This window comes from Muntiacus reevesi, chromosome 20 (assembly GCF_963930625.1).
Source record: "Muntiacus reevesi chromosome 20, mMunRee1.1, whole genome shotgun sequence".
Classification (NCBI taxonomy): Eukaryota; Metazoa; Chordata; class Mammalia; order Artiodactyla; family Cervidae; genus Muntiacus; species Muntiacus reevesi.
Window position 1 is genome coordinate 24,582,271 of NC_089268.1, and position 16,439 is coordinate 24,598,709.

Below are 16,439 nucleotides of genomic sequence, written 5' to 3' on the forward strand. Positions count from 1 at the left end.
GGAGTGAAGAAACATCACCACTCCCCCCTTCCTTCTCCCTCTAGACAGCAGAGTGCTGAGGGATGCTGCCTGGGTGGGTGATATTTAGGTGATAATGTATATGCAAAAAGGTACAGTCCTTGGGAGGGAGCTATGGACAGGCTCCAAAGGAAATTGCTCTTGTCAGGTAAATCAGGCAATTAACAATAGTGAAATTGAGGGCAGGCTATAAAATGTCTCAAAAGGCTTGGTTTTTCAAGAGATTTGGCACCTGGGACTGTGAAAAGCAGGCAAAATTCCAGTTCTCAGCAGATATTTGGTTATCCAGTATGGTAAATAGGAATTAACTTACTATTTTCAAGTTGCTTGGCCATGGGGGATGGGGGGGGTTCTGTTTAAATTATCTTTCTAAATACAGTAGGATCTAAATTTTTAAATTTTGCTGAATATCAAAGACGAGGCTTTTTATACAACTTATTTCTCTAGTTCATACCATATTAAAACTACAAAGGGCCATCTGTATTTTGCAGAAAAGTTTTTCCAAGGTTACCATGATCATACATTGTTTGCTTATAGTGCCTGCATATAAATCTGAAATACAGAAATCTGGACAGCAGTGAACAAAAAAGGCATATTGAAATAGATGTGGATATTGTGAAAGAAAATTAAATGACAGGGTGTTCCCACCCTAATCATTGTTTTTTAAGTGACTTTAAATCCGTATTTTACTCACATTTAATTAATACACTTCGAATTTGCATTGGTTAGCTCTCAAATGGGAAGCACTTCACTGATTGTGATGAAGGGAATCAGAAAGAAGAAACACCACTTTGTAACTGCCCCACCACTGTGCAGTGCAGAATATTCACTTGGTTACCTGACATCATTCATTCAGCCCTGGGAGAGACTATATAGACAGATCAGAAACTCTAAAATGTCTACTAAGAAGTAGAAAAAAGGCAATGCTTGTCTCCCTGTCCACTTTACTCAGAAAGACCTTTCTACAGGCGTTTGTAAAGAGCCAAATGCAATTTATAGGAAATAGAAGATTTGAGACCTACCTTTTAGAAGTCTCTAAAATATCATGAAGGTCTGAATGCTGGGATCTGTGGTAGAGAGAATAAGCTGTTTCGAGAACACTCAGGGCGGTTAGTCTGTTTTAGTCAAGGGAGGTTATATAATTTGCTTGACGTGTGGGGTTCTAGGTTCCAGAGAGAAGAAAAAGCGTATCTTTCTCTTACTAGGATTATAAAGTGAGAGTCTTTATTAACAAGGAAGAATGGAAGCATCCTTTTTCATGCCAGAAACATTGCATGTTTCAATAAGTCCCCTGGCCTGGTGATCACTGGAGAGGTGCTTGAGGGGCTTCAGAGCCCCATGGAAGAAGCTAAGGTTTAGGGCAAGCCAGCAGGGAGCGTCTGCTGCCCAGAGGCCTGCAGAAAGAAAATGGGCATCAGCCATGTAGAAGTCCAAGGGAGAGAGACTGCCAGGGAACTGGGAAGCTGACCGTTCACTGTTCCTGGCTCCCAGCCTCTGGTTCTACCGAGCCCCGCCTCCTCCTAAGGTGCAGATGACGCTGAAACACAATTAAACAGAAATACAGGCTGGAGAGACTGAATGCGCCTGGGTAGCAGTGGCAACCAGCTGTCAGCTCTTATTAACTTCTGCATAAAACATACCTTGAGTGCGGTTTGTTATCAATTACTTGCCGAAATGAAACAACTGGGGCAAGGCAAGACCGCCGCTCACATGAATTAGAGTGATTGGTTGATTGATCAGGGCACCTGTTGTAAATCATAACTGCTCCAAACAATCACCAGCCGGGTGCTTTACGTTAATTTGTAAACAAAATTCATGTCACCGCGGAATTGCTTTCACTGGAGAGGAGCATTTGGGTTCATTTCTAAACGAATCTGTTGTTAGGATATAGCAAAAAATGGGATCCACTGCAGAGAAATGAGCAGCTCTTTTGGGCCCAACTGCCCCAGTTTAATGGTATTATTACTTGGCTGTTCTTGGGCAGAGTGACTGATGGGGCTCACCATCCTGCTCTTTGCCAGTGATGATGATAGATTTGTATCAAATAGGAGAGGAGGGAAGGGTTCCCATAAAGACCATTGGTATTACTATTTTATATCACTGATAGGGAGCATCGCCTTCAGGCTTCAGCACCAAATGTGATTTTCTGGAGACAGACGAGGACGTTAAGATTCAGAGAGGTTTAGTGAGATATCTAAGGTCACACAGCCAACACGTGATGTAATCGGATTTGTCTGGCTTCACAGCACAATCCAAACTCTGGGTTGCGTGCTTTTCCTGATTTGTGTAGTGAGCGGGACTGTGGCAAGCCACTCTCACATGTCCACACACTTGGGGTAAGTTTCCAGAGGTGATGGCTTTTGCATTTTGTTTGTACACAGTGCTCTGAACGCACCGCGGAACCATGGGAACAAACACTTCCTCCTGCAGCTTTCCTCTTGGCGCCTGGCCTGTGGCCTCGCCCCTGCGCAGGCAGCGACACATTCATTCTATCGGCCGTCACAAGGATCGAAACCCGGTCACCTTTATGGCATATTTTCTCTCTCTCTCTCTCCAGTTCCGGTTCCTCCCAAATCTGTGACTTCCCTGATGATGAATAAAGATGGCTTCTTAGGAGGCATGTCCGTCAACACTGGCGAGGTGTTTTGCTCGGTCCCAGGCCGTTTGTCTCTGCTTAGTTCAACTTCAAAATACAAAGTAACTGTGGGAGAAGTTCAGAGACGGCTGTCGCCGCCCGAATGCCTCAATGCGTCTCTCCTCGGCGGCGTCCTCAGAAGGTAACCCACCACCCCAACCACTTTTTAATGCCGCGCGGTTGCCTAGCAACCGAATCCTGTAGCTTACAGCCGCCGCCACCACGTGCTCCCCGCCCAGCTCGCGCCGCCTCGCCCTCCCGCCCGCCTTGCGGGCCTGGGGGCCTTCCCCTTTCCCCACCGTGTACCCGGCGCCCCTCTTTCCACTCCCAGGACCCTTCGGGGCATTCTCTACCTTGAGTGGGACCCAAACTCTGCACACACTTACCTAAAACAGGAGTATCATGGAGCAACCCCCTTCTCACCTGCAATGTTCTCTGATCTCTTATTTTGTTTTTAAGTGCATTTGGCGGCCGACGAAGTTGATCCTGTCCCACTAATGCATTGTGCGCCGCAGTTTGAAAAACTTTGTTCTAGACTTGTGTGGCTTCCTTTCCTCAGTACCACTACAAAAAATAACAGTGACACCATTTTAGAAGTATAGACAGGTATTCCTTAGGGCCTTTCATATGCTCCCCAGTGTTGGAGAAAGACAATCCATAGACTCCTTGTGGAAACTGGGGGAGGAGTTGACTTTTAAGATTCAAAGCCTCCCCAAAAGTCCCTGCCAACACCTGAACTCTTTGGTTAGTGCCTCTGATATGAAGGTGTGACACTGCATGACATGAACTTTTCAAGTTAGCCTATCTTGGGAGCTGAAACTCCCCTTCTTCCCTAAAAGCGGCAGGGTGGACAGCACAGGAAGAGAAGTCAGAGTAGGTTTTTTCTTGTATTTTTGCCCAGACCTTAGCACATAAAGGGGGATCATTGGGAAGAAGTAAGGGTGTGACCCACAGACTTTTTTCACTTTGAGTCCTTTTGCTCTGCTCTACTTTGTAGTTCAGTTTCACAGAGTCCTTTGAGCTCTACAGTGTAGAAATTTCTTTCAATCACACCTAGGAATTGAGGATGTGTGTGTATGGAACTTACTATGAGGTTAAGTGAGATGGTCAGTATAAAGTGCTTATCATGTAACTAAACTCCTCTGGTGCTAGTTTTATTGTTATTATGATTGCTAACATCATCTTTAGTTTCATGTTTCCGTCTTCCTTCCCCTTTTAACCCAACTCCATTTTATTGTGACTCTTGACCTTTTACTCTGAAAGCCCACCTGTTTCAGGCTGAGCCTTCTCCTTTCTGAACCACCCAGTTCTTCTCGTCTTTCGGCAAGGTTGTACTTGCCCGGTTTCGGCTTCAGCTCACCTCTCTGGCTCCATGACCAGGAAGGAGCTGGGCTTGGGCACATGCAGCTTCTACCTTCTCTGGACCCACAACCTACACCCTAATTATTCCCATCTGGTGTCATTTTTTATTCTCATGAGATAGAAGAAAACGACACAATTTTTTTTTATGCTCTGTATTGCAGAAATTAAGCAAACCTCAGCAAACTATCAGCAAATAACCAAAAGGAAGGAAAAAAAAGTGCTAACCTCAAGTTAAAACCTCTTCAAGCTCCACTGGGCTTTAGATTGCTAAATCTAAACTTTGTTTCAGGAACACTCTGAGGTTAATCAGAATGTTAATTCTTGCAATTTCAGAGCCAAATCGAAAAATGGGGGGAGATCTTTGCGAGAAAGGCTAGAAAAAATCGGTTTGAATTTACCCGCGGGCAGACGCAAAGCAGCAAATGTCACGTTACTCACCTCCCTGGTGGAAGGTAAGCAAGACGAGTGGCCATTTCACGAAGTGGCAGAGTTTAACTGTTGGCTGAAGGCTGACATTTTACACGTTTCATGATTAACTGGAAATCATTGCAATTGTTGTGCCCTTATGAGTTGGATGTCAAGCGTTTGCTGGAAAAGTTCAAAGGTCTTTTTACTTAGAGGGGGTAGCAATTGTCCAGAGGCCAAGGGATGTGTGCGAGGGTCCCTGAGCTCTGGAGAGTGCTCAGGTCTGGCTTCCAAGCCAGTGCAGGTGCCTCCAGGTGGAGGACATGGTACCTGAAACAACCTCTATACAAACTCAAGAATAACTCTATAACCAGTAATCCCTTCTATATCCCTTCTCCTTCCCAAATTTTACTTCTGAATCATCAGTAGTAGTAAATACACTGTTGGCTTGTGAAATTATTGTTGCATTCATGACCTCTAATGGTTATTTTATTTTTTTTCTCTAATGGTTATTTTAAAACTCATGTCACTTCCAGGGCCCCTATCTCCTGCTGATTACCTGGGATTTATTGAAATAGAGCTTCATAAGACCAGTGACCTAGGAGAAATACGGGTTGGGGATGAGGGGAATGGGAGGGGAGAGTTAGGAAATATGGAGGTGAATCATGCATGATCTTTGGTTGTAAATTTAAAGGCCCATACTTATAATAAGCACATTCTAATTTGCTCATCATTTTGGGACTGGAGATGATATTTATGGTATGTAATAAAGAGGATCTTCTCCAGAGTCTAGAACAAGTGGATCTGCATTTGAATTTGTGGGTTGTGTAAGGCACAGGAAGTACAGCCAGAAGGGCCTAATAGAGGAAGTTGTAGAATTTTCTCTAGAGTCTAACATGTAGGTTTTGGTTTTTTCTTCTATTTTTATGGATATATTATGACACTCCTTCGGGGAGTTAGTTTTTGGAGAGGGGATCTTAGAATATTTAGACAGCAACCATAAAGTCATCACATTGACAGGCATTGCACTTTGCCATCTTTCAGGTAAAGTTGCCTGGCCCAAACTTACCCTCTAGAGACAGAGGTGACCAAATTTCCAGACCACACTTATTAGTGGTTGCCTCTCAGCCTGGGGGCTTTACTTTTTGCCCTTTAGCGTATTGCTAAAATCACAGTCCATTTTGAAAAGCAGTCAAGGTAATTTCAGCCCAAGACAGGGATTTGGGTGGAAAAGGAAGGGAACTGGAAAACCCACTGAAATGCCAATATTCCGTTGGCAGTTTTCAGTGTTATGAGTTGTTGTAAGCCGGAAGTGTTTGGTTACTATGCTAATGATGATTAAAAGTAGTCATGCTCCTTACAAATAATGTGGCTGTGGGATAATTCAGCATATCTCTTTTTTATGTTCAGATCTTCCCTTGAACCCCAAGGCTGTGTTTTTAAAGGGTAATAATGCTTTATTCGAAAGGGGTTTCCACATAAACTGAGGAGTCTCTCAGCTGTCCAGGTTTTCTATAGCTGCTGTGTCATCTTTTGTGCAGTAGAAAGTCCTTAACTAGGAAAATGATGGCAGGAACCTCTGAAGAGGAGAAACCTGAAACCTAACTAGCAGGAAACTGACAAGGAGAATAAATATTTCATTGCTGGATAGACACTGATCCATATATGATTTACATATTCTTTAATGTACGTGGACATAGGCACACAGGGGTCTATGTTTGTATATATTAGTTATTATAGGAAGATACAAAAGTTAGGAAGACTTAAATTTTATTTAAAGCAGGTGTTGACATGTTAGATGCTTATAAAAGGGGCTGGGGGCAGATCTGGCTTGCATGTTCAGTTCACTGTCTGTCTAGGTGCAATTGCAAGGTGGCTCCCGAAAGTGGCCCACCTTTCCAGGGCTGGGGTGTGGGAGACCCGAAACTATTCAGGGGGTGCCTAGCTAGGATTTGACTGGAAGTGTGATCAGGGAGAGGCTGGAAAGAGCAGCAGGAACAAAGTTTGTTCCATCAACTTGAATCATGGCCTGAGAACCATGTTCATTTGGGCGTCTGTCCCACCTTTGCTACTGCCCCCAAGAGTTGACCTGTTTTGTGAACAATAACAATAGATCAGGGAACAGCTCCTGGTCTTGGGATGGTCTTGGGTGCTGATTATTTCCTCTGTGGCTGTCTTCTCAGGAGAAGCTGTTCATTTAGCTCGGGATTTTGGGTATATTTGCGAAACGGAGTTTCCCGCCAAAGCTGTTTCTGAATATTTGAACCGGCAGCACACGGACCCCAGTGACCTGCACTCCCGGAAGAATATGCTGCTGGCCACCAAGTGAGTGTCCTAAACTCGTCCCTACTCCCAACCTGCACAGCCACCTCGCTTGGGAGGAGGCGGTGGGAGCTCCCAGCTCAGTGGCGGAAAGCCGGTGGATTGCTGGTAGGGAGCCCTCCCAGCCCCGCCCCCCTGCGCGTGCCCACCCCTCAGCGCTGATTACGGGCTGTGTGTTTGTGTCAGCCTCCTCTGTTTCCTAGATTCTGAGAAGGATGGCTTTATTAATCGGAATCCAGGCTGCTTAACAAGTCACATCCCCAGCCCTGGGGATGACAGGCAGACCTTTTCGAGGTGGGGCCTTATTCCAGTTCTTTCCTGCATCCCTGGATGCTTGTTTCTGCCCAGGTTGCACATCTTCCTGTCCTCCCCACACAGCCACGTGTGCTCGCTCAGGGAGTCTGTATATCACCCACGTGTACCCATCTCTACCCCCAGCTCTAATTACTCTCTTTCCAACGTTGCTGTTTGGCATCTTCCACAGACGTAGAATTTACTACAACTCCAGAGGGGAAACTAGTAAATCTCTGGCTAAATTTAGGTCTAGAGCTCATTTGAACTTTTACAGTGGGTTTTCTATTTATTTGATTTACTCCTGTCTTTGGCTTCGATGTCATATTGCTGGTGTTTTATGGCCGGCTCAGGCCTTCAATGGGCGGCGCGGCGTGCACCCGCACGTTTCTCTCGCAGGCGCGGCCCAAGCAGCGGCGCTCATTTATTTAGTGCTCCAGGACGCGGTTTGTTCCGTTGACAGCGTAATTTAAAGAAATATATGGAAGGCTGAAAAATCATTTGCTCAAATTTGTCCAGATGTTTTTGAGACGTGATTGGAATTTGATTGCCCCTTTCCGCAGGGTCAAAAAATATTAATGTCCCAGAACTTTAATTGCTTACAGACCCCAGTTTGGGCTTTGAAGATTTAAAATGTTTGACTCTAAGCATTTGTTCTCCGCAGTTCAGAATTTCCTTTTTGGCACTTTGGTAATGAGTACAAACTTCAGGAAAGCCTTTAACCATCCCTTCCAACGATCAAAACCTGGCACCCACCTCTTTTTAGAAGGTTTTCCTTGATGTACTAACTAGCAATATAATAGATCTTTGTCAGTAAATTGCCCTCCCACCTCTTGCCCTTGGTGGCTAGTGGCAGGGGAACTGTTGGTGCTTTATAAAAGAGTAAAGGTACTTTGGGGAAAAAATAAAGCCAAACTGGATAAATTAGATAACAGGATTCCACAAACAACTCTGTGGTTTCCCTGAGGAGTGCTTGTGGCTTCTCTTAGGCCAGCATTTCTTAACCTGAGGTGAGCATCAGAATCGTCTGGGGAGCATTTCCAAGATAATTATTTGTGGACCTAGCCCCAGGCTCCCTGAATGGGAACCCATTGGGGAGGGCGAGGGTGAGGCTGGAGGCCTGGATGTGTGTGTTTGAACCCTACAGGTGATTCTGAGGAACCTCTGACTTAAGAAACTGCCCTATTTAGGTCAAAACTGTTACCTGTTTCTTCCTGGTTGGGATGATGTATGCCTGCATTTTGAACAGAGGAACCAGTGAGCACACGCCTGGTAGTGCCTTCTACCCATCAGTCTTAAAACCAAAACCCTTTTCTGGCTGTTGCAGGTGGGGGAGGAGGTGTTTTTCGTCTCCTTTGGCTGTTACTTCTCCTGGGCGTAATCCCCTTGGAATAGGTGCCCCAGAGTCACTCACATGAGCCTCCGGGCATTGGCCCTATTCATCTATTGGCCAGGCCGGGTGTCACCGAGTGTCAGACTGTCCCAGGGAGGACTGGGATTGGAGTTCTGTAGTTTTTCTTTTCTTACCACCCTGGAGACCAGGTGGAGGCAGGCTGACAGAAGCCTGCCAGTCTGTGAAAGGCTATGACCTTTGGGATGCCATGCCTCTGACCACAGTGAACCAAGCCTTTGGGCCTTCCAGGAGATGGCCTTTTGTCCATCCCCTATATTAAAATTTTCTCAAGTAAGTTCAGCCCGTAGTTAAGCATGCAAGATTTCTAAGGCTGGGAGATTTGGGTGCCTTGAGGAATTAAAAACCTTCAACAAATAAAAATCTTCCCTCCCTGGAGTCTTAACCATCTACTTTTAGGTTTTATTTAAACAGTGTGGGACTCCTTTTATATGGACAACAATCCTGTTGTACAAAGATCTTCTGTAGCCTACACTTTAAAAGAAAGGGGAAAAGGGGGGAGATGGTGGTGGTGGGAATACCTCCCTTCTCAAATACTGCAGGTAAACAGCTTTTTGCTTTGAATGGAATCAGCATTCTCTCCTGGAATAAACAGTTGCTTGCCCTGGGCCATGCACAGCTCCAGCAATCTGCTTCTGTGAGGACAGGCTTGTGGCCCAGGGCCCTAAATCTTTCTGGGCTTTCTGAGCCTGATCGCCAAGAGGTTGGAGAGGCAGGAGAGAGGAGGGGGAAAGGGCTTTAAAAAGAACTGTCAGGTAAGAGCTAAAAATGACTGAATATTCCAAATCAAATGCTAAAAGCCTAGCGATTTTTCCCAAAGCGGGGTTTATGCAGTTTCCTGCATAATGAAGAGGTGGGGGGGGGGGATGGGCAGAGGAGAGGGCTGCCAAAAAGGCCAGGCTTTGAGATGGAAGGGGTGCCTCACCTCCCCACCCCCGCTTTCCTTCCAGTCCCAGCTGCTCGGGAAGGCCGAGCGCTGGGAAAGGAAACAGAGCGGAATCGCCCACATTAGCCTCGCTCCCCGGCTCTCCCGGTGACCGGGCGCCTCTGGGCTTGTGTGAGCGTCTCCTTTCTAATGCCAATGACAGCGACGCTGAGGGTGGTGTGTGTTTGTTTGTTATTGTGGTTGTTGTTCCTCTCCTGCCCCATTTGCAGGCAACTTTGTAAAGAATTTACGGATCTGCTGGCTCAGGACCGGACTCCGATCGGGAACAGCCGGCCCAGCCCCATCCTGGAGCCGGGGATCCAGAGTTGCCTCACGCACTTCAGCCTCATCACGCATGGCTTCGGCGCCCCGGCCATTTGCGCCGCGCTCACGGCCCTGCAGAACTATCTCACCGAGGCGCTCAAAGGCATGGACAAGATGTTCTTGAACAACACCACCACTAACAGGCACACGTCTGGGGAAGGCCCAGGTAGTAAAACTGGCGACAAGGAGGAGAAACACAGGAAATGAAAAATTTAAAAAAAAAAAAAAAAAAAGGAAAGATGTTTTAAATACAAAAGGAAAACAGAAACAAATTTTAATTTTAGCTTTAAAAATATTGGATTGGCTTTGGAAGAATTATATTAGGTAGATACACATACAATCAAAATTTTAAAAAACAAAACTAAATAACTTAAAAAAAAAACAAAAAAACTGAGGCGTACCACGGAGCAACAGTATCGGTTCTCAGTGTCTATTTCAAGATACACTTGGAGACCACCGTCCGGATTTTCCACTTCGGTTCTTTCGAGCTTAGTAATACTGATAATAATAATAATAAAAACATGATTTTTTTCCCCTTTGGAAAATAAACATAAGACTAAACATGAGAAAACGCTAACTTATTGGAAGAAAATCGGAGAAACCTTGTCGGTGTCAGTGCTTTGAGAGCTGGTTGACTGAGACGCACGAACTTTTTAAATTTTTAATATATTTTTAGGAAACTGGCAGTCCCCGCCTTTCCACCTCACCTCACCCCTCTCCCAGCCACCCTTTTCTATGTTACCCTTCCTCCCTCTGGCTGTCACGGGAATCTTCCGGGATGAAAAGGCGTGTGGTTAACCCTCAGGCGCGGTGATTGCGGTCCCCTCGATGCCCCCGCCCCGCCCCGCGTCCTTAACTCACCGGTGCCCCAGCTCCCGGGCCGTTTGCATAATTAGGGAGGGCGAGGGCGGGCGGGGCGGGGGGGCCCTCGGGGACGCAGGCGGTGGCTGCAGCTCTGGGGCCGGCTGGCCGAGCGGAGGCTCCCGCGGCCGAGGAAAATCCGGACCAATAAGTTGATTCAGACTCATCATCAGTTGCTTTCAGAAACCTTACTAGTTCCCAGCCTTGCCGGCATCTGCCTACAGAGCATCTTGCATTTGTTATCCTATTTGTCATCTACCAATTTTAAGAACAATAGTAAAACCAAAACACAATATGAATACGTTGATTAGTATGTAATTCCTTCGGAGGGGTATGTACCATTTCATTCTCTTCTGTTTTCCAAAGCTTTGCCCGCATGGTTTATGAGCTTCTTCAAAGAGGACTTGGGCTTCCTACACAATCTATAAGGTACAGAGAAAAAAAAAAAAATCCGATCCCTTTTTAATCAAAGCCTGTGTGTCAGAATTCTGCAGGTGCACTTCTTTAAAGAAGCTCAAAGGGAATAATTTAGAAAGTGGCCAATAAGAGATTGAAGCAGCTTTCAGTCTAGTTGTTAACAGATACCTCAACATGGAATTGTGGAGGAGTGGGAAGCTGCTAAACGAATTTTAGGGGAGAGGAGTAAGGCTTCTTGGAGCCCAATATTTTAACATTATTGACTCGCCTTTAAAATGGATTCCATTTCCTTGGGCTCTTTGGTAATTTCGGGAAAAGCAGCAGCTTTGCGAGTGGTTGAGTGGTCCTGGGAAGAAGGGTGGTGCAAGCTCCTATGTTTCAGCAGCAATTGCTTTCTTACAAGATGCTTTATAAATGGGGCCTTCCCCCACCCCAACAGACATGCACTTGTTTTGACAATAATGGTAAAATAATGCAAAGTGAAAGGAGATGTATTTCAGCTTTGAATGTTACCGTCTGGATACACTGGGGCTATTCCCAGTGGATAAAGTCTCATGCACTTAATATCTCTCACTTCTGGCAGCCCAGCTCCTTTCTTGGGCTTCACCTGAGCATTATCATGAAATAAGATCTGAAACCCATTGTTCCCACCGTCCCCAAAGCAGTGGGAAATCCCCAGGGGTATAAGTGGGTGAGATAGATCTCTAAAATAGAGTGTGAATGAACGCATCTCTTTAAACAAAGTAGGCATTAGGACCTTTACAGCATCTCTTGAAGATAAAGCTCCAGAGGTCTGTTCTGTAGGATTTACAGTTAGGACCCACTGGGACTCTTAGGCCGGTGCCCCTGGGGCCTTGGCCTGGGGAGGGGGAAGGTTGAAGGGTGGGACTTAAGGACCTGCTGAAAGTTTTGCGCTGACATGTTTATGGGGGAGGGAGTTAGGGACCTGGTTTCAGGTCCCCAGGAGGGCCCAAGCAACGGTTGATGTCAGACCCCAGCCCATCCACTGTCAGCTCCTTTGAGGACCTCTGGATGTGCGGGGCCCAGCCATAGATGAGTTGATAAGAGTACAAAGGCCGGGAGCGTGTAGATGCGCCATCTCTTCCTAGCTTAGAAGCCTGCGCCTTTGTCCGAAGGCCTGGCCGCTTGCATAAGACGTATTCTGATTGCCAAAGGCAGAAAGGAGAAACCGCACTGAAAACCATCGTCTCCTTTCCTTGCAGGGCAACGCGCCCCACGCGTGTGACGTGCGAGAGACGCGATGGATGCGCCTTGCTCTTAACTGTGCAGGTCCCGAGAGCGTGGGGGCCACTCGCGCCCAGTCGTGTTGAGGACATAGAATCAGCCGCTGGAGGGGCCGCGGGCCGCGCGGGCCCTTCCCGCTCTCGGTCTCACCCTAAGGGCTAAGGCGACCGAGAAAGCCCGATGCTCCAGTAGGTAATGGGGCGGTGCCCCGCGGGCTGCAGGCTAGAGGGGTCTCTGCTGCGCGAGCCCCTAGCTGCCAGCGGCCGCCCGGGGCGCCTGCTCCCCGAGGGCGAGTGGCCTAGAAATGTCCAGGGGATTGGAAGCTTCCCCCGCCTTTGCCAGGACGAAAACTCTCCACCCTCAGGCTCCTAAAGGCGGGTCTTGGGTAGGAATTGTCTTACTGGGCTGCGCAGCCTCCTCCGTCGCCCTTCGGCCCTCTCTGTGAGCCTTCCTCCCGCCCGGGCTGAACAGAGCCCTTGGCATCCCTTCCCTGCAACCTCCTACCCCACCCCCACACACGTGGAAAGAGCCCGCTGCCCCCTTTTCCTCCCTCATTTCTCCTTTCATGTATGACTCCCGCCCCCTTGCTTTCGTTAGGCCCGCTACGATTATCTGATAATTGAGTTATTAAAAGATTTGGTTTCCTTGGGCCCATAAATCAATAAACAGTGGGATTAACGCAAGAGTTTGCCTTTTAAGTCAAGGGAAACGTTTAAAACAAGCCCCTTTGAGCCTTGTTTTCAAACTAAACAGGTGAGTCGCAGCTCTCCCCTGCACCCCTACCCTGTTAAGACACTGTATCCAAACCTCTTAAGTGCCCGGTCCCAAAGTAAAAGCTAAAAGGTAGGAGGGAAGAGTCAGCATATGGCAGCGCTGCCTTCACACTTTCCACTCTGTGAGTTCCTTCGGAGGTTCTATAGGTCTTCTGACCACCCTCTGTCCAATCCTGCCTCCTCTTATATGTATGGTGGCTCTCCTGGGAGAAAGAGAAAAGAAGGGCTGTTCTGGGTGTGGATTTCATCATTCAAGTGATCATTAACTTCTCTCCCAAACTGGGAAGGTAACATTCTCCTTCGCAGTTTAGCTTGCATTTTCTTTCCTTCTCTCTGGCACCACATCCTTAGCTTTCTCCACTTTCAAAGTTTCAAAGACATGGCTGTTTTATTTTCTTTGGCCAAGGAAACCACTTTCTCTCGAGCAATTATTTTAGATCCTATGAAAACTTTGTTCGAATGGAAAACCTGAAACCCCCAACTTATCTACACGCTGTTCCTCTGGTACAAAGCCTTACCTAAAAGGGCAACTCATTCCTACTTAGCGTGTTTATAGACAACTTGTCATCACATCTGATATTCTGTATGCATAATACATTATGTGGAAAGGAAATAACCTTAAACCATCTGATGCTGCCTCAAGAGCCCAAACAGTGTTTCCCCTCCTGTGCCGATGTATGTTAAATTATAGGGTTAAAAAATAAATAACAAAATTCGTTTTGTTTTCTTTTAAAAAGTAGAATGAACACTATTCTTGAAATGCCAAAATCAACTCCTCTGTTGAGTTGGTCTCTCACTAACATTGTTTTTGACACACAATCGAGAAATATCAATCTATTGACTCTTCAGGAGAGGAGCTCTGGAGGGTATCCATGTTAAGTTTGTATATATTTATTTATGCTTAATTTAATGGGAATGTGTAAATATGGCGAGCAAGTAGTTTGGGATTATTTATCTGTGAATCTATACCTCTGTGAATGGGTGGTAAAAAGAAAAAAAAAACCGCTTGACCCTAGGTAGAATCCTCTCTGAATTTTTCTGTTCTTTATAGACAAGCTGTTATGATAATGGGTAGAAATTGGTTTATTGTCCAGTGTTGATCTGATTTACATAAATAAAAAGATTGTTGTGTTTTTGTTGTGTTTTCATCTTCAGTTTCTTGAACATACTGTTTAATTCTACAGACAGAAAAAGTACAGCCAAGGAGGTTTCCTTTTTGTCCCCCACTCCATCATATAAACACAGGCAGTGTTTTCTTTACAATAAATACAATAAATTTTGCTTCTCAGAAAAATGGACACTTTTGTTTTCACTAGGTGGTGTCTGACTTTTTAAAATTCCAAATTGACACTATTCTCTCCTGTTTCTCACGGAATTTGGAATAAAAGCTCATGTTAGTTGCATCTCTTGGCTTATTTTGCCCTTTTAAAAAATGAGGTTGTCAAATTACTTACTTCCTAGATAACTAAAAGACTCTGTGTCCCAGGCACTATGGATCTCTGGGTCCAAGTTAAAGAAGGTGCTCCCCTCTTGTTGCTAGTGAGATGGCATTCTGGCATGATGTTCTTTGAAGGAGATGGTGCAAGAGAGTAGCCCACCAGACCAGGGTTCCTGTGCCTTACACCTTGGGATCTGGAGGCTCATTTCAGGACTGAACCCCACCCTGACCTCACCAGCAGTGCAAGGCCCTCTGTAAACAAATGAGGAAAAGTTCCCTTGACTAGAGGAGGAAACAGGCTTCCTACCTCAGGCTCAGAGGATGCCCAGAGAAGCCAGAGCATTTCTCATTTGGGTTAATGGGCTACAGCCCAACCCTAATGGGCTGCAGTTATCAAACATCTTCTCAATCTGTATTTCATCCCAAGGCTTGGTGTCTTCCCTGAGGCTAGGAAAGTAAATTTGTCCAAGCTGTTGGACACTTTGGACCAGTCACTGTTTCTCTCTGGACCTCAAAGTCTTTTTCTGTAAAGTTCCTTTCCAACATTGTCTAGGTTTAATTATAAAAAGCAGGAACAGCAACATGTATATATATTTAAGGATAACTAGCAAAGTTAAATCTAGATAACTGGTAAACCCAGATTAGGAGAGTGCTTTGCATATAGTTGGTACTTGGGTAATTAATACTCAGGTAATTAATAATATGCCTTCTATATCAATTTTCTGTTTTTCAGGTGACTCAATCCCACTTGGACTCCCCTATAGGGAAAGACAGAAGGGACAATGGAATCTGCTTTCTGTGAGATTTTCCACTTCTTGGCTTCCTTACTAATTAAAAAAGGGGGATTATCATGGCTAGAACTATAAATGACTGAATCAAGACAGAGAAGGAAAATAGAAGGAATTAAAAACAGGAGAAGTGATTAAGAGGGCCTGCAATGCATTTATCTAGAAAGAAATTAGGTATATGCCTTTGTCTCTGGCTCAAATGTATTGAGTTTCATTTTCTTTTGCTTTCTTGGCCAGCGAAGGGTTGGTTACCACTGGGATTACACAAAGGCGGTGATGAGTAATTTCCATATCCTACCGCAAACTTACCTACTGAAGGGTTAACACCAGCTCTGGAGAAACAGACCAGCCATCTATTATTCCATAGGTAAATTCCAAATCATCCTCTCTTCCCACCCCCATAAGACAGTCAGTCACCTTTACTAGGCAAAACTCAAGGCCCTGAGGGGCCTGAATGTGTGGAAAGAACTGGAAGAATGGGAAGGAAAGAGGTAGGTAGCCAAAGAGCTTTGCCTAACAAAAATGGCCCTGGGCTGCTAGTTACAGCTCCTCCGCTGGTGCTTTTGTTACTGCCTTAACCAGGTCGCGGAAGTAGTAAGGAAAGAAGGGAAACCGGAACCGCTAGGCCGTGGACCCTGATCACGCGCCCTGCGGGGGTCCTGGGTAACCTTGAAGGAGGTGTCTCTGCCGCCCTAGCCTGCCTGCAGGCAACCAGCCCGGGTGCGAGGCTTCCAGCGCCCCAGAAGTCAGCCTGCTCCCCCGCCCGCATTAGCGGCTTATGGGCCCATTAAAAATAATGCTAGGAGGAAGAAGAACCGATTATTTTTTTATGCGGCCTCGTTCTTTTTCTTCTTTTGCAAATAAAAGTCCCATGGTGGGGGGGGATCCTTCCTTAGGGACCCCAGGCGCCAGAGCTTAAAGCCACCACGTATGGGACGTGTAATCTTCTTGGGGGCGCTCATGACTCCCAACGAAGGCTGCCTTCCACGCCTGGACTTCGAAGGCGGTTACCTGTAAAGTCGAAGCCTCAGAAATTAAACGCACGGCTCACAAGTCCATTAATTTTGGCTTCCCACTAATCTATTTATAAGTGAGCCAGAGCTGGCTCTATAAATACAGTCCTATAAAATTGAACGCCTTCCCATAAATCTTCTACGTTGTTTATTTACACGTATTCCCTCGCCCTCCAACGAGCCTCGTTTCAGGTTGGGGAAGACACTTCGC

General features: G+C 46.0%; 1 protein-coding gene across 7 annotated transcripts in view; it reads left to right on the plus strand.

The window, feature by feature from the left end:
- TFAP2B (transcription factor AP-2 beta) overlaps positions 1-15,989 on the plus strand; it is a 30,628-nt gene extending 14,639 nt beyond the window's left edge. For 2 of the 7 annotated variants that reach the window (XM_065912582.1, XM_065912583.1), the window contains exons 5-9: positions 2,576-2,795; positions 4,349-4,467; positions 6,604-6,745; positions 9,600-9,859; positions 15,161-15,988. In XM_065912582.1, coding sequence (XP_065768654.1) covers positions 2,576-2,795; positions 4,349-4,467; positions 6,604-6,745; positions 9,600-9,859; positions 15,161-15,258 — 839 coding nt within the window. In that variant the 3' untranslated portion in view covers positions 15,259-15,988. Of the gene's footprint in view, positions 1-2,575; positions 2,796-4,348; positions 4,468-6,603; positions 6,746-9,599; positions 14,113-15,160 lie in introns of those variants that run through there. The other 5 variants (XM_065912585.1, XM_065912587.1, XR_010660047.1 and 2 more) reach the window with 4 other exon arrangements.
- Positions 15,990-16,439: the final 450 nt, after the last annotated feature.